This window comes from Corvus moneduloides, chromosome 12 (assembly GCF_009650955.1).
Source record: "Corvus moneduloides isolate bCorMon1 chromosome 12, bCorMon1.pri, whole genome shotgun sequence".
Lineage (NCBI taxonomy): Eukaryota > Metazoa > Chordata > Aves > Passeriformes > Corvidae > Corvus > Corvus moneduloides.
Window position 1 is genome coordinate 7,478,373 of NC_045487.1, and position 18,644 is coordinate 7,497,016.

An 18,644-nucleotide genomic window follows, 5' to 3' on the forward strand; every position below is an offset into this window, starting at 1 on the left:
CACCGGCCCGCCCCGGACCTCGGCAGCCCCGGTACTGCCCCAGGGCTCAGCACCTGCCCCGGACCCCAGAACCACCCTGCTCACCCCTTGCATTCCCCCGTCCATCCCAGCTCATCCGCACCCTCCCGGAGCCCGCTGCCCCATGCTAGTCCCCTGCCCCTGTCTCAGTCCTCTCTGCAGCTGTCCCGGTGCCACCTGCATCACCCTGCTCCCCCATGCCCTCCCCCCGTGCCTCTGCTTTGTCTGAGTCCCCCCACCCTGGCTTAGTCCTCACGCACCCACCAAATTCCCGGTCTTCCCCCACACTCAATCCCCCTCCCAGCCAGCCCCTTCCCAGCTGAAACCATCCACCCCTGCCCCAGGTGCTGCCTGAGCACCAGCCTGGGAGCACCCCAGGGGGGTCCCCAAGATTTCTGTCTCCCCTTTATCTCCTCAGCCCCTCTCAGATACTCCTAAAACCTCCTGCTTGCTGATTAGGCCATCCCCCATGCTCTGGGAGGTGCCCCATCTCCCACACCCCATCCCTGAGGCTCCCAATCCAGGAGATCCAGGACCCCATGTCCTGGGTGGGCAGCAAGCTATGCCCAAGCAGCCCAGGGAGAGGGGATGCTCGCCAGGGGGCAAGAAGAGACACTGGCAGAGTGCTCCATGGAGAGCCAGCTCTGATCTGGAGGACAGGACAGGACACCTTAACCAGAGCAAGACCGCTGGCTGGTAGTGCCTATGGCATGGGCACTCTCGGATGCTGAGTGCCAGGCTGAGCCCACTGGCCAGGTAGGAATGGGCCACAGGACACTTCCCTGGTAGCCTCTGTGGCATTGCCTTTTCCCATCTCTCTGCCTGGGTACAAATGTGCTACAAATGTTTGCCAGCAGAAGCCAACGGCTGGGGAACACAGTCTGGAGGCAGGAGCAAGGGGAAAGCTCCCTGCCCACTGCTCCACCACATCTGATCATTGTCATTGTCCAACAACAATTGTCATTGTCCAACATCCAACATTGTCATTGTCAAAGAGAAAGTAAAATGGGTTTTACACAAGCTTTGCTTTGCAGTTTGAGCTCAGCATGTCCCATTTCCAGGGCAGCCCCACAACACCCCTGGATCCAGGAAGCTCATCCTGTGCTGCTTTCCCCCTGCCCCAGGATGGGGAGATGGAGTCCAGCTGCCCATCCGTGCTCCAGTTCACCTGGGGTGATCAGACCCTGGCCCCCCGGAGCAGCCTGGAGCCTCACGGGGCCTGGAGCACCCTGGAGCATCCCAGTGGTGCCCCACAGGGCCTGGAGCACCCCTGACGCCAGAGCAACCTGGGTTCTGGATATCCCCGACGCCAGGGTATCCTGATAGAGGTCCCCAGAACCCGGAGCATCCCTCCGAGGCTTGGAGCATCCCTGATGCCAGAGCGTCCCAGTGGAGCCCCCCAGAGCCTGGAGCATCCCGAAGCCTGGAGCATCCTTTCCGGACGCCCGCGGGAGGGCGCGCCGAGCACCGAGAGGCCTCTCCCGGGACGGGGAGGGGCGGAGGGGCCGGGCCGGGGCCGTGTCCGCCCCGGGTGCGGCGTCGCGCGCGGCCGCGGCGGCGGGGCCATGGCGGTGGCGGAGGCGGCGGAGGCGACGGTGCCATGCCGGGTGCAGTACCTGGAGGACGCGGATCCCTTCGCCTTCGGCAGCTTCCCGGAGCCCCGACGAGCCCCGGTTTACGCTGTGGAGGAGGCGCTGGCCCTGGGGGCGCAGCTGCCCGCGCTGCACCGCCTGGTCGGGGCCCCGCTGCCGGTGAGCAGGAACGGCGGGCGGCGGGGAAAGCACCGTGCGGGGACGGGATTACCGGCCAGAGGGGACCGGGGGGCGAGGGATCGAACGGTTGTGTCCCGGGCAGCGCTCCCGGTGTGAGTCACGGCGGGATTGGTGAGCCCCCGCGGGACATGCCAGCCTCGGCCGGCCGGAGTGAGTCGGCGGGGAGGAAGAGGATGTGTTAGCTCAGAGCAGGCAGGAACCGAGACAGGGGGAAGCAGGATGACGGCAGGCGTCCATCCCCGTGTGGTCGGGGCTGAGCCAGGCAGCGTGTTCCCCACCGGTATCCCGCTTCCACGCGGGCAACCAGGAGCGGAGCACACCGGCTCCCCAGCCCTCAGGACCTTTGCAGTGTTCCTGCTTGCTGCGGCACCTGGAACTTGGGGAGGTGAAGCTGGGGGCGGGGGGCCACCAGCCCCTGCAGCCCCTCACCGGCCCCTCATCTCACCGGTCCGCCAGCAGCTTTGTCACCAGAGAGCAATACGGAAATTCATGCTGAGCAATTTCCTTCAGGTGGGAGGAAGGCAGGAGGCCGAATGGGAAGCGAGGCACCCTGTCTTTTTGTGTGTCCTCAAGCCTGAGTCGGGCTGGGAAGTGGAGGAGACAGGGGAGACAGGGGACCCTCCCAGCGTATCTCCTGTGGGTGTGATGCTCTCGAAGCATCCTTCTCAGGATGGGGACAGGCTTGTTTTCCTCTTTAGGAACGCGAGACCCAGCAGAGCTTGGCAGTAGCTGAGCATCTCCGTCTTGCAGCAATAGAGGAGTGCAGGGAAGGGAGGCAGGAACCCAGGCTGGCTGGGGGATTGTGGAGTCAGAGCCGGAGCAGAGAGATGGGGCAGCAGGAGGGGGAAAATCAGCTCCGTGTGCCCGACACTGAACTTGCTGGCCTGCCAGGGGAGAGGGGATCACTTTGAGACTTTTCCCTGCACCAAACAAACTTCCCCCTTATCCCCCTTTTCATTTTTATTGGATCAAAGAAGTAGCGTCTCATGTTGTCGCCATCATGGGATTTTTAGGCGGTGACTAAAGGGAGTTTGTTTGGGAACAAACAGCCTGGAGACATGACGAATGGAGCAAACTCAAATTTCAGGCGTGTGCTGTGCTCCCTGGGCAGGACCTGGCTGTAACGGGATCGCCAGCCCGCAGTGCTGCCATGGTGGCACGGGGCAGCGGGAGGGGGAGGGGAGACTGGACACTGCGTTCCCGAGGGCAGGAGCTTTGCAAGGAGGTCCTGTGCCCAGCAGAAGTGTGTTGACCCTGGGATTTCAGGCTCTGTTTTCTGCCCGAGCCAAGCTCTGGATATTTTTTCCTGTAGTTTCCCTATACCATCCCATGACCCTTGGTGAAGTAACAGGTGAACAGCCGGGATCCTGTTCTGGGTTTATAAACCAGATTTCTGGATTATATAGGTTATAAACCATGCTGCCTTTACCACACGGAGCTCTCGGAGGCAGCAAGGGCTGCAAAATGCCCCACCTGACAAGCTGGGATGCTGGCTGGGGTTTGCATGAGCAAACGTGTTCATTGGGAGCCTCCTGCAGTGGGATTTACAGCCTGTGGAGTGAGGTCAGTCTCCCAAACCATCCAGTTCAGTCCAAATTCAGAGCTGCACCCTTGGAGCCATGCAGCCAGTTCCCCTGGCACGACCAGCCAAAGGCTCCCCTGGTGCCCTTTGTGCCAGGTAGCACTCAGCTCCATTAGTTACCGCGCTAAAATTAGTAAATGAACAGTCGGATTTTTCCCAAGGAACTGGCTGTAAAAAAATTCATCTGGGGATGCCTGGTGCCAGGTTTGTCCTGCTGGGCAGCATGCCTGGACCTGCAGAGCACTGGGAAGAGGATGCAGCAATCAGGAGGGAGCTGGGCTGGGGTTACGCTCATCGGAGGAGGAGGATTGAGCCGCAGGCAGCCAGGGGATGAGCCGCCATGGGAGAGCAGCTGAATCCTGCCCTTGCTGGGCCCAGCAAAGCAGCTCCCTGTGCTGGGAACAGCTTAAAGATGATGAGAAAGAGGTTTCTGGTGCAGGCATTGCTGCCTTGAACGGCCTGTCCTGCCCCATGACACCCTTGGTGCTTCCTCTCCCTGAACACGACCTGTCGCTGATGACTTTTTCATGCTCTCCGGGAAGTATGTTTGTGCTTGGAAATACCTTCCCGCTTTGTTTGCTGCTGCTGCATTGTTTGCCTCCAGGCTGATACTATCTTCTCCTGCTTTCCAGCATTTTTCTAGTACCCTTGGGTGATGCTTGGGCAGGGCGTGGGCGTTTTCTGAACCTCAGGCAGGTTTTGACAGGGCAGGTTTTTTTGGCTGTCCTTTATGTCCCCAAAGGCCCCTGCACTCCCTTGCCTCCCGTGAGCACTATCTCACCTCTGAATCTGGGGATTTTTCCAAACAATTGCAAAACCCTTCAGGCTCGAGTTTTGCTTTCTCCTTCCTCTCTCGGAAATCTGGGAAGAGCAAACAGCTCGATGGCCTCAGTGCCATAAGCTTGCTGAGAGCTCTTGTGCTCGATAAAAGTGCTGGTGGGGCAATCTCCGTGTGTGAAGTGTCCCATCCCACAGCCCTGTTGCCTTCTGTTTCCTAACAGGCTTGAGGAGGGCTTCGGTGAGGGTCTTTGCCCCACTAACCTCTGGAAGGCACAAAAGTGGTGAGGAGGGGTCATCAGTGGCACTGCTTTCCCCTAATTTGCTGCTTGCTTAGTGCTGAGTGTTGGTGCTCAGCAGCCCCCAGCACTCCCCAGCTCCCAACACCATCCTTGCATGGATCCTGGGGAGGGAGCTGCATGCAGGCATTCATGCCATGGCTTTTCCAGCTGCTGCCTAGGACTGGGATCTTCCTGCTGCCACCGATCTGTTGATGACCAATGAGAGATTTACTAATGAGCAATGAGCCCAGCTGGAGGAGCTTCAAGAGGGAAGCAAGTTTGCACTTCTGGGGCAACTCTGGGTGACCTCCAGAGATCCCTCCTGGCTTGGGTTTTATCTCCCGCCCCCGCAGTGGCAGTGTTCTCATCCACTTGCTGCCATCCATCATGCAGGAGTGGACAGGGGACAGCATCTGGGTGCCCTGGCAGTGGACACCCCTCTTAGCCCTGCAACTAAATTGTGGTGAATGCCCTTGGCTGAGGTTGGGGTTGGAGTTGGTCCTGCAGGGTAGCTCTATAAACCATCAGCCCCTTGGTGTTCTGGGAGGGTGAGCAGCAGCTGGTGATGCCAGGGCTTTCTGACCTGTCGGTGCCTTGTGTTTAGCTGCTGCCTACTATATTTAAATAATACATTTTTTCTGTAATTTCCCCATAGCCTTTGTAGAAGAGAGGCAGCGATGTTGGGAAATTGTGGTTACTGCAAAAAGAAAGTGTTACAAGGGAGTAAAAGTGTTTCCTTTGCTGGCAGATAAAGAGGATATTTGCTGCCTGGCCTTGGAGCATCCTCCCATGTAGGGGATGGTGTGACAGGGGTGAGCAGGAAAATGTGATGCTGTGGTGGGTGGTGTGAGTTCGTCTGTGTGTGGACAATGTCTCCATATTGGAGGTGGGGAGGTCTCCATCACACCCCCATTGTATCCTGGAATGGTTTGGATTTGAAGGGACCTTAAAGGGATCATCTTGTTCCACCCTGCTGCCATGGGCAAGAACACCTTCCGTTAGACCTGTTGTTCCAAGTCCCATCCAACCTGGCCTTGAACACTTCCAGGGATGGGGCATTCAACACAGAGAGAGAAACCTTTTTAGGTCGTGGGTCCTTGTCACCCATCAGGACTGGCACCAGCATTGTGTCCTCAGCAAGACCCCAGAACCTCCCCGTGAATGGGTGAAGGGCATCCATCTTGCTGCAGGATGGCTGGGACTCCCAGGAGCTGTGGGCTGGATGTGTGAGCATGGGACACTCTCCTCTCCCAGCTCTGCTTTGCCCTTAAGTCCCCATTGCCATCAAAGTCTGGCTCATTTTATAATGGTTTACCAGGCAGGAGAGAGGTGGATCAGAGCCACCCCGCACTGGGAGCCGTCAGTAACCTGTGACCCCAACTTGCTGCCCCCAGCAGCCCGACACTGAGATCCCAGCTTGATCCTACATGGTATAAACCCCTTGTCCGAATAACCCCTGGCCCTGGGGCAGTCGGTGCTCCCTGGTGTGGAAGTGCTGCCCAGGATTTTTGGCAGGGCAGCAGGAGCCTGGGACAGCCTCTCTCCATCCCCAGGGGATGGTGTTTGCCAGGGGGGCCACAGCCAAACCAGGGCCCAGTGCTTGGAGCATCCCTAGTGGGAAACGTTGCCAAGCTCACACGGGAAATACGCGGGGTCAGGTCCCAGGGGCTTGGCCTCCCCCCACCAGCTGGGATGTGTCACCAGCCCCGAAGGAGCTAGGGATGTTAACTCTGGCTTGCTGGGGCTGTGGCAGCCCAGAGAAGGCAAGGCTTTTGTACTGGAGGTGATCTGCTCTCGCTGTGTTTGAGTGCCTGGGTGGATGCAGGGATGCCTGAGGTGATGCCCAGGAGGCTGCAGGGATGCCTATGGGGATGCAGGGGAGGCCAGGAGGACACAGAGATGTCTGGGAGGATGCCCAGGAGTATGCAGGATTGGCTGGGTGGATGCAGGGATGTCCAGGTAGAGCAGGGATGCAGGACAGCCTGTCTCAGTGGAGGCATTGAAGCATTCCCCAGCGAGCAAACCCTATGTGGGGTCAGCATTAGGGACTCTCGCTGTGAAGGCAGAGCTGGCAGCCAGGAGTACCTGCCCACTGCCAGCAGCCTGTGTTTGCTGCACATTGCCATGGCTGGCTGGCGTAGCCAGTGACCACAGGAGGTGGAGTGGGACACATCAACGTCCAACCCAACAACAGTGCCCTGCCAAATTGCCTGCTATCCTGAGGCGTGGTCAGCATTAATTGCTTCAATGCCCGTGGCGTTTTACTTTGCCCTCTGGTATTAACGTCACACTCACAGTGAATTCATATGTGTGAGCTTGTGCACAATGCTGGGATGCAAGGAGATGGGAATGTCATGGAAAGGAACCCCAGTGAGATGCAGGAGCCATACCCAGTATTGCTGTGGGATCTCCAGGGCCACGGTGGGGAAAGGCATTGATGGGAAAGGCCGAGAAGCTGTTCCCATCTGAGCTCCTCAGCCACAAGACTGTGCTTGGAGCTTTTGCAATTTGGAGCTGAAATTGAGGTGGGGTTTTAGATGGCTGATGGCTCCCCACTTCTCTCCCCTATTGCTGCTTGCGCTGCTTGCTCTTGTTTCCACCACGAGCAGCTTTAATAATGGGGTTTTATCCCTGATCCTCAGCTCCTGCCATGCAGATCTGTTCCTTGGAGGTGGGGTGAGCAGGGCGAGGGTGGGGCAAGGGAGTTGCAAATGCTTTAGGAACAGATCCAGATGTGCAGAGGAGGCAGGGTGCTGACACTGCCCTCCCTCTGCTTCTACTCATGCCTCGAGGGTGAATTCCTGTGTCCCAAAAGACCTGCCTGGGTGCTGTGGCGTGCTGCTGGTGCCAGGGCACCTCAGGGACTTTGTGGGAGCCGTGCCCACTGGCTGTGCACCATAGGCACTGTGCATGGACTTTCTGGGTAGATGCCCTCGCCCCAGCCTTGTCTCAGGGCTGTGCTTATCCCCATCTCAATGGAAGATGCCACGTGGCTGTGGGCTGAGTCAGAGGATGTGTCATCCAGGGGACATCCCAGGGATTTGCCCTGGTTTGGGGTCTCCCTGGCTGGGCTGAGTGCCTGACAGTTCCCTCAGACCCAATCCCTGCAGGCGGGGGCAATTTGCCAGCCCTGGGAGGAGACAGATCCTGCCCCAGTCGCACCCCTGCTGACTAAGGGGAGCCTCAGGGAGCCGATCAACCTCTCACCATGGTTCCCACCCAGGGATTGCCGAGGAACTCAATGGCAGCAGGACCGCCCTCACTCAGCCTTTTCCAGCCTGGGGCTCCATGTTTCTCCACAGTTAGCACCAGGCTGAGGCAGAGGGTGCTGGGGCATCTCCCTGCAGAGCCAGTGGCTGGGGACAAGTGGGACATGCCATCCCACTCCAAAATGTGTCTGCCAGCTGAGTTTGGTGTGGGCAGGAGGGTGACCTGGGAATGCTCTGGGAGCCAGGAGGGCTGTGGTGGGCGTGGGCGCTCAGCCTGGCTGTCTGCATCCCCAGCTGGAGGACTGCACGCTGCAGGTCTCGCCCTCTGGACACTACCTGGACCTTGACTTGTCCCTGCTGGAACAGAAGGATGATCTGGAGGGTTTCTATGAGGAGGTCAGGTGAGGCACATGGGGTACCTGAGCCCTGTGGGAAGAGGACACAGGGACTCCACATGTGTGTGAACACCAGGGGCAAGGAGCCAGGGGCTGTGGTGATCCCACTGCAGGCACTCACACTGCATTTTCCTCCACCTTAGGAAGGGGAGACGGCCAACCCTGATCCTGCGCACGCAGCTCTCCGTCCGAGTCCATGCCATCATCGGTGAGTTGGGGCTGCTCTCTCCTTCAGGCTGCTCCAGCAGCTCCACTGCCCTGGGTGGTGGAGGTTTGGCCTCGGCAGTGAGTTGTGGCCAGGCTTTTTATGATGGAGAGGGCTGCTTCCACCCCATAACCCCTCCCAGAGATCAGGGGGCATGGTCCTCATGGGGTACCCGCTGGGTTAATCCCCTCCATCCTCAGAGATCAGGACTTTTGCCTCTTGGGCTGGGAGCCCACCGCCCACTGCAGTTATTCTGGGTCATTCAGGCAAGCTCTAAATATAGCTGCGAAGACATAAACAAAGGGCTCTTGCGCAGCAGAAAGTGCTGCCATCATTCAGGCAGCCTGCTCTGAGGTCCTGCAAAATATTCAGGAGTCTCAAGACGTTTTTTTGTCTTTGGCAGGGGGAAAACAAGCGCTGAGCAGAGTGATGCCAGATGGGCATTGGGCTGGCTGTGCAGGGCTGCAGCTGAGCTATGCGGGAAGGGGCAGGAAGCCCAGGGTCAGGGTCATGGTCATGCTCTTTGTCAGCAGTTCCCAGGCTCTGTCTGAACCCTGAGCTCTTCTGCTTTCCCTCCCAGCTGCCCTGCTTTCCCTCTCATCTGTCTGACAAGCTGATAAGCGAGTGGAGGAGGCTGCCGGGACACTGTGTTTTACAGGGCATATCTGGAGGACTACTTGGACATCTTGTTTTTGGCTTGTTACAGCTCTAAGCCTGACCCAAATAAGTTGGGATGCATGGCTAACTCAATTTTTGCATATGGGAAGTGCTGGCTCCCAATGGCTTTGGTGTCTTCATGGGGCCTTCCAGCTTCCCAATGCCCCGGCTGCTCCACGCTGGCTCCTGCCTGCAGGCATCACCCCCATAAGCACATAGTCTCCAGCCCAGTGACAGTCCTGCCCCCAAGCAACCCATGTCACACTACCATCCTTCCCATCCTCATCCTGCGGTTTTTCCCAAGCCCCGGGGCTGCTGGGAACTCTGGGACCATGGCATGGCTGTGCCCAGGGAGAGACGGCTAAAAGTAGCTCAGCCTCCTGCCTGTGTTCATGTTTAGGTTCTGCACAGGAAACCAAAGGGGATATTTGTCATATCTGGTCAGAAAAAAAAGGGCAAAAAAAAGGAAATAAGAAAGTGGCAGAGCTGAAATATGTAGTTGTGGAACAGCAGCTGCTTCCAGCCAGTGTGTCCCACAGCCGGGGCGGTGCCGGCACGGGGGTTGGCAGGGGGCACGGGGGTTGATCAGGATGTGGGGCTGTCCCAGGAAGCAGTGCTGGTTCAGCAGTGAGCCCCTCCCACCACGTCTCTCCTTTCCTCCCAGAGAAGCTGTACAACTCGCAGGGGCCGGAGCTGCGGAGGTCCCTCTTCTCCCTGAAGCAGCTCTTCCAGGTGAGCTGGTGCTGGTGCAGTGGGGGGCCAGGGGCTCCCCCAGAGCTGGCTGCCCACCCCACACTGTGGTAACACTTGGCCTTCTCCCCACAGGAGGACAAGGACCTGGTGCCAGAGTTCGTGAACCTGGAGGGGTTGACATGCCTGATCAAAGTGGGGGCAGAAGCTGACCAGAACTACCAGAATTACATCCTCCGGGGTTGGTATTTGGGCACAGGGCACCTGTGGAGCAGGTTGCCTAAAGAAGCTGTGGATGCCCCATCCCTGGAAGTGTTCAAAGCCAGGTTGGATGAGTCTTTGATGCAACCTGGTCTAAGGGAAGGTGTCCCTGCCTGTGGCAGGGGAGTTGGAATGAGATGGTCTTTAAGGTCCCTTCCAACCCAAACCATTCCACAATTCTATGCTTATCCCCAGGAAGGAATGTTGGCACTCACGGTGGGTGAGCCAGCAAATCTGCCAGGGCTACTCTGCCTTCCCAGCTGCCAGACATCGCCCTTGCTGCGGTGATGCTGTGCAGGGATGGGAATTCCCAACCCCTGCCTGCTGCACCGTCAGCCTGCCCACTCTCTGCCTTGCAGCCTTGAGCCAGATCATGCTCTTCATGGATGGGATGCAGGGTGTCATCAACCACAACGAGACTGTCCAGTGGCTGTACACGCTGTCAGGAAGCCCAGTGAGTGCCTGTTGTTCTTGGGGAGCTGTCTGTGCCCTCCACTGCACCCTCTTCCCTGCTTGTGGCTGTTCCCTTGCACCATCCCTCAGAGGATGTACTTCACTCTCTGCCTCTGGGCTTGGTACCCTGGTACCTTTGCTTGCGTTGGGTCCTACTCCCACCCATCTGGAAGTCACCCAGGATCTGCAGAGCTCCCTGTCCTGATGTGACCACATTCCCAGGAACAGAGCTTGAGTAAGACACTCCTGCTCCAGGTCCCTTCCCAGTGCCTCTTGGCCGTCAGCCTCACAGCTGCAGGTCCCTGGCTCCACGGCAAAGCTCCCAGTCCTGGGGCATGGGCACAGCCATCCCACAGTGTCCCAGCAGCACGCTGGCAGGCTCCTGCCACTGCTGCTGTCCCAGCTGCCATCCCTTGTCCCAGTTTCGCCTGGTGGTGAAGACGGCACTGAAGCTGCTCCTGGTGTTTGTGGAGTACACAGAGCCCAACGCCTTGCTGCTCATCCGCGCCGTCAATGCCGTGGATCAGGCGAGAGGTAGGTGCAGCTCCAGCCTCCTGCAAGGTCCCTGCTGGGGGACAGTGTCCCCTCCCAGCCTGCATGTCACCTGTTCGTGCCTTTTTTCCCAGGTGCCTGTCCATGGTCCAACCTAATGGCCATCCTGGGGCAGCGCAATGGGGCTGACACGGAGCTGCTGGTGTTCACCATGACGCTGATCAACAAGGTCTGTGAGGGTGTCCCCGTGGTGCCACACTGGTGGGGCTCAGTGTGGATCACCCCAGTGCCAGCAGCATGCCTCTGATTCTGCCCAGACACTGGCAGCCCTCCCAGATCAGGACACCTTCTACGATGTGACCGACTGCCTGGAGCAGCAGGGCATGGAGCAGGTGGTGCAGCAGTACCTGGGCAGCAAGGGCACCGACCTCGACTTGAAGCAGCAGTTCACACTCTACGAGGTGAGCAGGGCTCCAGCAGGATCTGGCCGTGTGCTGCCTGCCTCCAGCAGGAAGGGTGGGTGCATGGGGTGGCAGGGATGCTGCTGTGCCCAGTGCCATAACCCTGGTCCCTCCACAGAGTGCTCTCAAGCTGGAGGATGATGTGGAAGAGCCGCCCCCAGGGGGACGCAAAGAGCGGAGGAGGACAGACGAGGGCCGGCGTGGGTGGCGATGCCAGGGTGGCTCCCAGGATGCCAGTGCTGATGCCCAGCCACTGCTGGGGTCTCCTGGCACTCCAAAGGAGGCCCCAGCTGAGGACACCCTGCCTGTCCCTGCACCGACCAGCCCAGCAGAGTAAGTGCAGCTGGAGGTGGTCTGCAGTGGGGATGCTCCTGGCATGGTGGAGACACTGAGATGCCGCATAAACAGCACTTGGATCCATTGCTGGTGCCAGGGTGGAGAGCAGCCCTGTGGGACCTGCTCTCAGTCCCTGTCACCTTCTTTCAGACCCTGTCCCACCAGCATCTACAACAGCACGTCCAGCGTGCGGCTGGCCCTGGCCTCCCCCGCGGCTGAGAAGGAGCAGCCCCCGGGCCCAGGAGAGCGCAGTGTCTACAAGTAAGGAGCCAGGAGGGGCTGGGTGCATGGAGGTCTCCCAGGGCAGCAGGATGGGCTCCCAGGAGCATGAGGTGTGTCCATCCCAGGGCACACTCTGCCTTTCCCAGGGGGAAGCAGTCTGGGAGGGCACTGGAGCTGGAGATACGTATGAGGGAGCAGCAGGTGTCAAAGGGTCCAGCCAGGGGCTCCAAGGCATCCCTCGGGCATGCACAGTTCTGCTCCAGCTCCTCCTCATTCTCCTCTCTGCCCACGCTTGCCCTCTCCTCTGCCCACTCTTTCTGTCTTTCCTTTTGCAGGCTGCACCAAACTGCCCCTGTCTGGTAAGTGCCTGGGCTCTGCACGTGCTTGCTCCCTCCCAGCATGATGATAGAATCATAAGATCCTGGAACAGTTCGGGTTGAAAGGGACCTTAAAAATCTTCTAGTTCCGATGCTTCCACTAGACCAGCCTTGTCTTACAGGGATGGGGCATCCACAGCTTCTCTGGGCAACCCATGCCAGTGTCTCACCACCCTCACAGGGAAGAATTTCTTCCTAATACCCAATTTAAACCTACTTTGTTTCAGCTTAATGTGCTATTAATTCTCCCTTGCCCTATCCTATGATGCTCTGGGGGCAGTGGGCGCTTGCACCCACCTTGCTGCCCCCATCCCTCACCGCTCCCCTTCAATTCCTATCTGCAGGACCCCAACCCACTCCCCCATCACCCCACAGGATATGGCACCCTCTGATTCCCGCTTTGGGGTGAGGTGTCCCTGCTGGGGGTGGCACAGCCTGCTCCAGGTGTCCTGGCCTGGTGCAGGAGACGATTTCCCATCTCTCCAGCACCTGATGCCATGTGCTGCCTGGGTAGGAGGGGACTCGCCAGGGCTCTCCTGGCTCCCCATGAACCCTGGGGCCATGCTGGAGGGCTGCCAGGTGGTGTGTGCAGGACACACAAGCCCCAAGGGGCTGCCAGCAGCGGGGGCTAACCCCTGTTTTCCTTCAGGCGGGAGGATGCCCCCTCCTTGCATGGGGACAAGCCTATTTTGAAGAAGTTTGAGTAAGTAGAGGCATGCGTGTGTCTCCAGGCATGCGCTTCCTTGGACTGGTGCCCGGCTGGAGGTATCTGGGCTCCGGCCACACAGGGAATGAGGAGCAGGAGCGTGCCCTCAAGTCCCTGCCTTGGTGCCCTCCTGGGTTTTGCAGCTTTTGGATGAAGGTTGCAGTGAGCACCGGGTCTTTTGGGACCAACTGGTGACAGCGGCACCCTGATGGCAGAAGCCTTCAGCTTCCATGGGGCTGCAGTGACCCTGTCCCTGAGCCATGGGGCCATTGCCTCTCTCTGCAGGGCTCAGAGGAGGTTGAATCCTCGGTGTCCCTGATGCGGTGTGGCCAGTGCAGGAGGTTTCTGTGCTGTGGGACTGGCTGTGCAGTGTGGCATGGTGTGGTGTGCTGGTTATCCCTGTTGTCCCCATCCCTGCTTTGCTCCCAGCTAATGTCCACCCCATCTTGCAGAGCTCGCTTTTTGGAAAACCTGGCTGCAGCCCAAAAGGAGAAGATCTCTTCCATGGCCAAGGGACGGCTCGATGTCCTCAGCGATACTACACTGGAGCATCCTACTGCTCTTGCATGGGAAAGAGACCACGGCACCTCTGATTCCAGGATGGAGCCACCCAGCATAAGTAGGTGCTGCCAGGGTGTGTGTTCCCAGCTCATCCAGGTCCCTGGGGTGGGGATTAGTGGCCCCTCTGTCCTCATCCCATGCCTGTGATACACAGAGCCTTGGAGGAGCTGGTGGTAGCACCTCGCTAAAAATGCTGGCATCTGAGCACACCCCAATGAGGAACAGGACTCCAACTCCACGTGGAGCCCAGCACCACTTGCCCCCTCCAAGCAGAGTGTCCCAGCTTCTTCCTCTCTCCCTGCAGGGTCTCGTTTGGCTCGACCTGACACCACTGACTCCTGCAGCACCATCTCCTCTGACACCAAGTTTATGCTGGACATGCTCTATGCCAAGGGCTCCTCGGAGTCGGAAATGGAGAAGGTGTTCCATGAAATACCTTTACCCCCTCGGATCCAGGACGAGGTGGAAATGGACACCAAGGGAAGTAGCAGCCAGGATCAGGAGAGTGGCCGGCTCCGTGGCAGGGCTCTAGATGGGCCAGTGGCCAGTGCCCATGCCAAGCTGGTACGTGCCGTATCCAGCATAGATGCCGAGACCCACACGCAGAAGCTGGAGAACACTGGGATGATGCCCATCAAAAAGGACACAGAGCTGACATGGGAGCGCCTGGAGACCATCCCTGTGCAGCTGAAGATCAAGGACCTAGACTTCACTGATCTGGGGGAAGAAGAAGATTTTGACATCCTGGACACGGGGCCAATGACCAACGGATCCTTCCTCCATCCTGGCATTGAAGCAATGAGTGCTGGAACATTCATGGCTCCCCCTCCACCTCCTGCCCTCCCTGGTTGTCCACCACCACCACCACCTCCACCTCCTGCCATCCCTGGTTGCCCACCACCTCCACCTCCACCTCCTGCCCTCCCTGGTTGCCCACCACCTCCACCTCCTGCTATCCCTGGTTGCCCACCACCTCCACCTCCACCTCCTGCAGTCCCCAGCTGCCCACCCCCACCAGGGCTGCCAGGCCTCTCAACAACAGATGGCCCCTCCCAGGCCAAGAAGAAGAGGACAGTGAAGCTCTTCTGGAAGGAGCTGAAGCAGCTGGATAGCACGGTGGGGCCTGGCAAGTTCGGCCAGGGGACACTCTGGGCATCCCTGCAGAATGTCGAGGTCAATGCTGCCAAACTGGAGCATCTCTTTGAGTCACGGTCAAAGGAAGCGCCAACCTCAAAGGTACCGGTGGGCATCCACTGGCCAAGGGGACTTGAGGAGTGGGAGGAAGGCTGTGGGTTCCTGTGGGGACCCTCGGCATGCACTGTCACCCTGACCCTGTGTCGAGGATGGGCACCAGCAGCCCAGAGGTTCAATGGGGATGATTATGTGCAGTGCACAGATTTGGTTTGGCTCACTGCATGGTCTGTGTTCATGATAAGTTCATGAGGGCGAGCCCTTTGCCTGGCTGTCCCTGTCCATCCTGTCCTCTTTGCAGAAAGCCATCGATGGGAAGAAGGTGGTGGTGGTGTTGGACCCCAAGAGGAGCAACGCCATCAACATTGGCCTCACCGTGCTGCCGCCCATCCATATAATCAAGACAGCTGTGCTCAACTTTGATGAGTTTGCGGTCAGTAAGGAAGGGATTGAGGTGAGCACAAGAGAAGCAAGCTCGGCTCCTCTGAGGTCCTCAGCAGGTCATTTCCCCAGGCTGGGAGACCTCCAAGCCATGCTGCCTGGGATGACACATCCCGTGCGTGGAGTCTGACATATCCCTCTTTCCCTGCTCTAGAAAATCCTAACCATGGTCCCAACTGAGGAGGAAAAACAGAAGATCCAGGAGGCCCAGTTGGCCAATCCTGACGTGCCTTTGGGCTCTGCAGAGCAGTTCTTGCTCTCCCTGTCTTCCATCAGTGACCTCACAGCCAGGCTCCAGCTCTGGGCCTTCAAGCTGGACTATGAAAGCCTGGAGCAGGTACGGAGCCATGTACCCCATCTCCCCTCTGCCCTCCCACTGCTGACACCCCAGCAGTGCTAAGCACTGAGCCAAGCATGTTTCTGGTGAGGACCAGTCAAATCCAAACATGGGAGGTGCCATCCTGGCTGGGGATGGGCTTCAGGTCCCCAAGGCAAGCATGGGCTTGGATTGACCAGGAGGTGGTTGTCCTCATGGGTGAATGCTGAAGTTCCCAAAGGAGAGAGTGGCCAAGGGATCTCACCTGCTTCTCCCCTCACCCAGGAGATCGCAGAGCCGCTCTTTGATCTGAAGGTAGGCATGGAGCAGCTGGCCAGAAATCACACATTCAAGTGCATCTTGGCCACACTGCTGGCTATGGGCAACTTCTTGAATGGTTCCCAGGTGAGGAGCAGGGTGAGGACCAGCCATGCAGCATGGGCACCCAGAAGGGTCCATGGGGAGCTGGGAGGTGCTGGTGGGGACCCAGTGGGTCTGCAGACTGGATGTCTGCTGGAGTAGGGAAGAGAGTCCCTGCTAAGTCCATTGGGTTTCAGAGCAGAGGCTTTGACCTGGGCTACCTGGAGAAGGTCTCGGAAGTGAAGGACACGGTGCACCGGCAGTCCCTGCTCTACCATCTCTGCCAGATGGTGGTAGAGAAGTTCCCAGAAACCACTGACCTCTACTCAGAAATTGCCTCCATCACCCGCTCCGCCAAGGTGAGGCAAGGCAGGTGAACCCGGGCAAGGATAGGGTGTGGGTCCTGTGGCTGCCCAGCTACACCAGCATGGCCAGGGACTGACATCTCACTCTTCCAGATTGACTTTGAAGAGCTGGCCAACAGCCTGGTGCAGCTGGAGCGGAGGTGCAGGGCCTCCTGGCACAACCTGAAGGTGATTGCCAAGCATGAGACCAAGCCAGTGCTGAAGACCAAGCTGACAGAGTTCCTCAAGGACAGCACTCAGCGCATCATCGTCCTGAAGGTGGTGCACAGGCGTGTCCTCAACAGGTTGGTGGCTTGGGGACACAGCAGGAACCTCGCAGTCTGTTTGGTGGCCCACTGTGACCGGTGTTCCCATAGGTTTCACTCCTTCATGCTGTACCTGGGGTACCCGGTGAGCGCGGCGCGGGACGTGAAGGTGACGTCCATCTGCAAACTGCTGCGGGAGTTCGCCCTGGAGTACCGCACGTGCTGGGAGCGCGTCCTGCAGCAGCAGAAGAAACGTGCTGCCCACCGCGAGCGCAGCAAGACCCGGGGACGGCTCATCACCGAGGTACGGGGACACTCGGCTGGGTGCCACCAGGAGGTGATGCTCCCCATGTCCCCAACACCAACCTCTCCTCCCATTGCAGACTGAGAAATTCTCTGGCATTGCCGAGGCAGTTTTGCCATCTGCCGTGGTGTCCAGCAGCCCCAAGGAGCAGATGGAAGCGGGTCACGAGAGCATGAAGATTGTGCTGACCTCCCCCACAGATATCCCTGCCCGCCGCAGCAGAGCCAGCCAGGGTAGGAGCAGGATGGCAAAGGAACTCAAGGCATGCCCAGCTGGCTGGGAACAGCTGGTGCCAGCATCCTCAATGTCCCCATACAGGAACTGGGTATGGCACCCCGACCCAGGGCTCTCCAGCCCAGGAGGATGTTCCCAGCTCCCCCGATGATGCTTCAGATGAAATCATGGACCGGCTGGTGAAATCAGTGACTCACAATGCCAGCCCCCGACCCTGCCCCAACAAAGAGCGCAAGAGGTCCCGTGGCAATCGGAAATCCTGTAAGTCCCATCCCTGTGTCCTTGTGCCCTGTTCCATCTCTGTTCCTGCGCTCTGTCCCTGTACTCTGTCCCATCTCCATGTCCCTGTCCCATCTCTGTGTCCCTGCCCAGATGCTTTTTCCCAGCTCTGTGTCCCTGTCCCCTTACCCTTTCTCTTTGTTGCCATGCCCTGTCCCATCTCTGTATCTCTCTTCCCATGCTCTACCCAGTCCCCATACTCCTTCACATCTCTGTCCCTGCCTTCTATTCCATCTCCATGTCTCTGTACTCTTGTCTATATGCCTCGTCCCATCTCCATGTCTCTGTGCTCTGTCCTCATGCCTTGTCCTTTGTGTCCTTGTTCCCATGCCTTGTCTGGCTCCTTCCCCATGGGCCACCCATGACCTGCCATGCTGAGCCCACCAGGCAGGACGTACCCTGAGACCAGTCTGTGCCACTGCACCCCATTACCCCTGCCCTGCCTGGGCAGGCCCCCAGTGCATGGGGACTCTGGCACCCAGTGCTGCTCGTGCTGCCAGTGCCGCACTCTCCTCTTCCTGCAGTGCGGCGGACGCTGAAGAGCGGGCTCAGCGATGAACTGGTGCAGGCACTGGGCCTGGGGCGGGCACCTGACATGGAGGTTTGAGGGGGCCGAGAGGGCCCCTGCTGCTCCCTACTGGCAGCAGCCCCCCGGCAGGACGTGGTGGCAGCCCCTGCGGTTCCAGGATCAGGACACTACGCACCTTTGGCCTTGCCTCACTCTTCCCTGCTGGCCTCCAGCTCCTGGGGGTGCAGGCAGCAGGATGGGAGTGATGCCCCAGAGCTGCTCTGTGGCAACGGGGATGGAGGATGCTCAGCACCCATGCATGGAGGCTCAGGGTTCATCTTCTCAACAGTATTAGAGGGGTCAAGGGGCTGGACTCAGACCCCCTCTGGGAACTGAGTCTGGCCCACGGCTGCTGTGGCAATAAAATGATCTGATATGCTGCCAGCATCTCTTGTTCTTGTACCTGAGAGGCCAGAATTCTGTGATACTCCCTGGCCAAGCCAGTATCTCTCCTCTTGCATCCCCAGCCTTGCTGCCTGGGGCAAGCACTCAGCCAGCCCTGTGGCTTGCAGGCACCATCGTCCCTCTGGGGACAGCACAGTCCCCTCTGTACCAGGACAGCTGGGGGACTTTCCAAAAGGAGCAAGGACTGCTGCCAGGCTCAAGGCTGCACACTCAAGGGCAGGAGCAGCGGCTCGAGCACAAGGCCACAGCACAGTAAAATCATCTCACACCTCACTTCTCCTTTACAAACCTCTCCTGGAGAGTTTAGCCAGACCCAGACCTGGGTTAGAGGCAGGGTGGTTGTTCCCCTCTAGGAGCAGGTCCAGGGGACAGCAGCCATGTGTCCCCCAGCTGCAAGCCTCGGAAATACCTGTGCTTGGCTGCCTGTTCCTATAAATGCATCAAGGAGAGCATCTGCTTGTCCCCATGACAGCCTAGGAGA

General features: G+C 58.8%; 1 protein-coding gene across 1 annotated transcript; it reads left to right on the plus strand.

Moving 5' to 3' along the window:
* The first annotated feature begins 1,551 nt into the window (after positions 1–1,551).
* FHOD1 (formin homology 2 domain containing 1) lies at positions 1,552–18,145 on the plus strand. The gene is made up of 22 exons (XM_032121472.1): positions 1,552–1,769; positions 7,934–8,040; positions 8,178–8,242; positions 9,561–9,628; positions 9,722–9,827; positions 10,207–10,301; positions 10,723–10,834; positions 10,927–11,021; positions 11,110–11,253; positions 11,372–11,586; positions 11,740–11,850; positions 13,347–13,513; positions 13,760–14,691; positions 14,948–15,100; positions 15,242–15,424; positions 15,689–15,808; positions 15,961–16,122; positions 16,222–16,412; positions 16,485–16,677; positions 16,757–16,910; positions 16,996–17,172; positions 17,715–18,145. The coding sequence occupies exons 1-22, from the start codon at positions 1,584–1,586 to the stop codon at positions 17,795–17,797; spliced, it is 3,819 nt and encodes a 1,272-aa protein (XP_031977363.1). The 5' UTR covers positions 1,552–1,583; the 3' UTR covers positions 17,798–18,145.
* The last annotated feature ends 499 nt before the right edge of the window (positions 18,146–18,644 follow it).

What these genes read in the sequence shown, in the direction of transcription:
- FHOD1 (XM_032121472.1), top strand. Translation starts at nt 1,584, where the DNA reads ATGGCGGTGGCGGAGGCGGCGGAGGCGACGGTGCCATGCCGGGTGCAG. An exon ending in AGCAGTTCACACTCTACGAG is followed by an intron (nt 11,254 to 11,371) that starts GTGAGCAGGGCT and finishes GTCCCTCCACAG; the next exon opens with AGTGCTCTCAAGCTGGAGGA. An exon ending in GGAGAGCGCAGTGTCTACAA is followed by an intron (nt 11,851 to 13,346) that starts GTAAGGAGCCAG and finishes CCCATCTTGCAG; the next exon opens with AGCTCGCTTTTTGGAAAACC.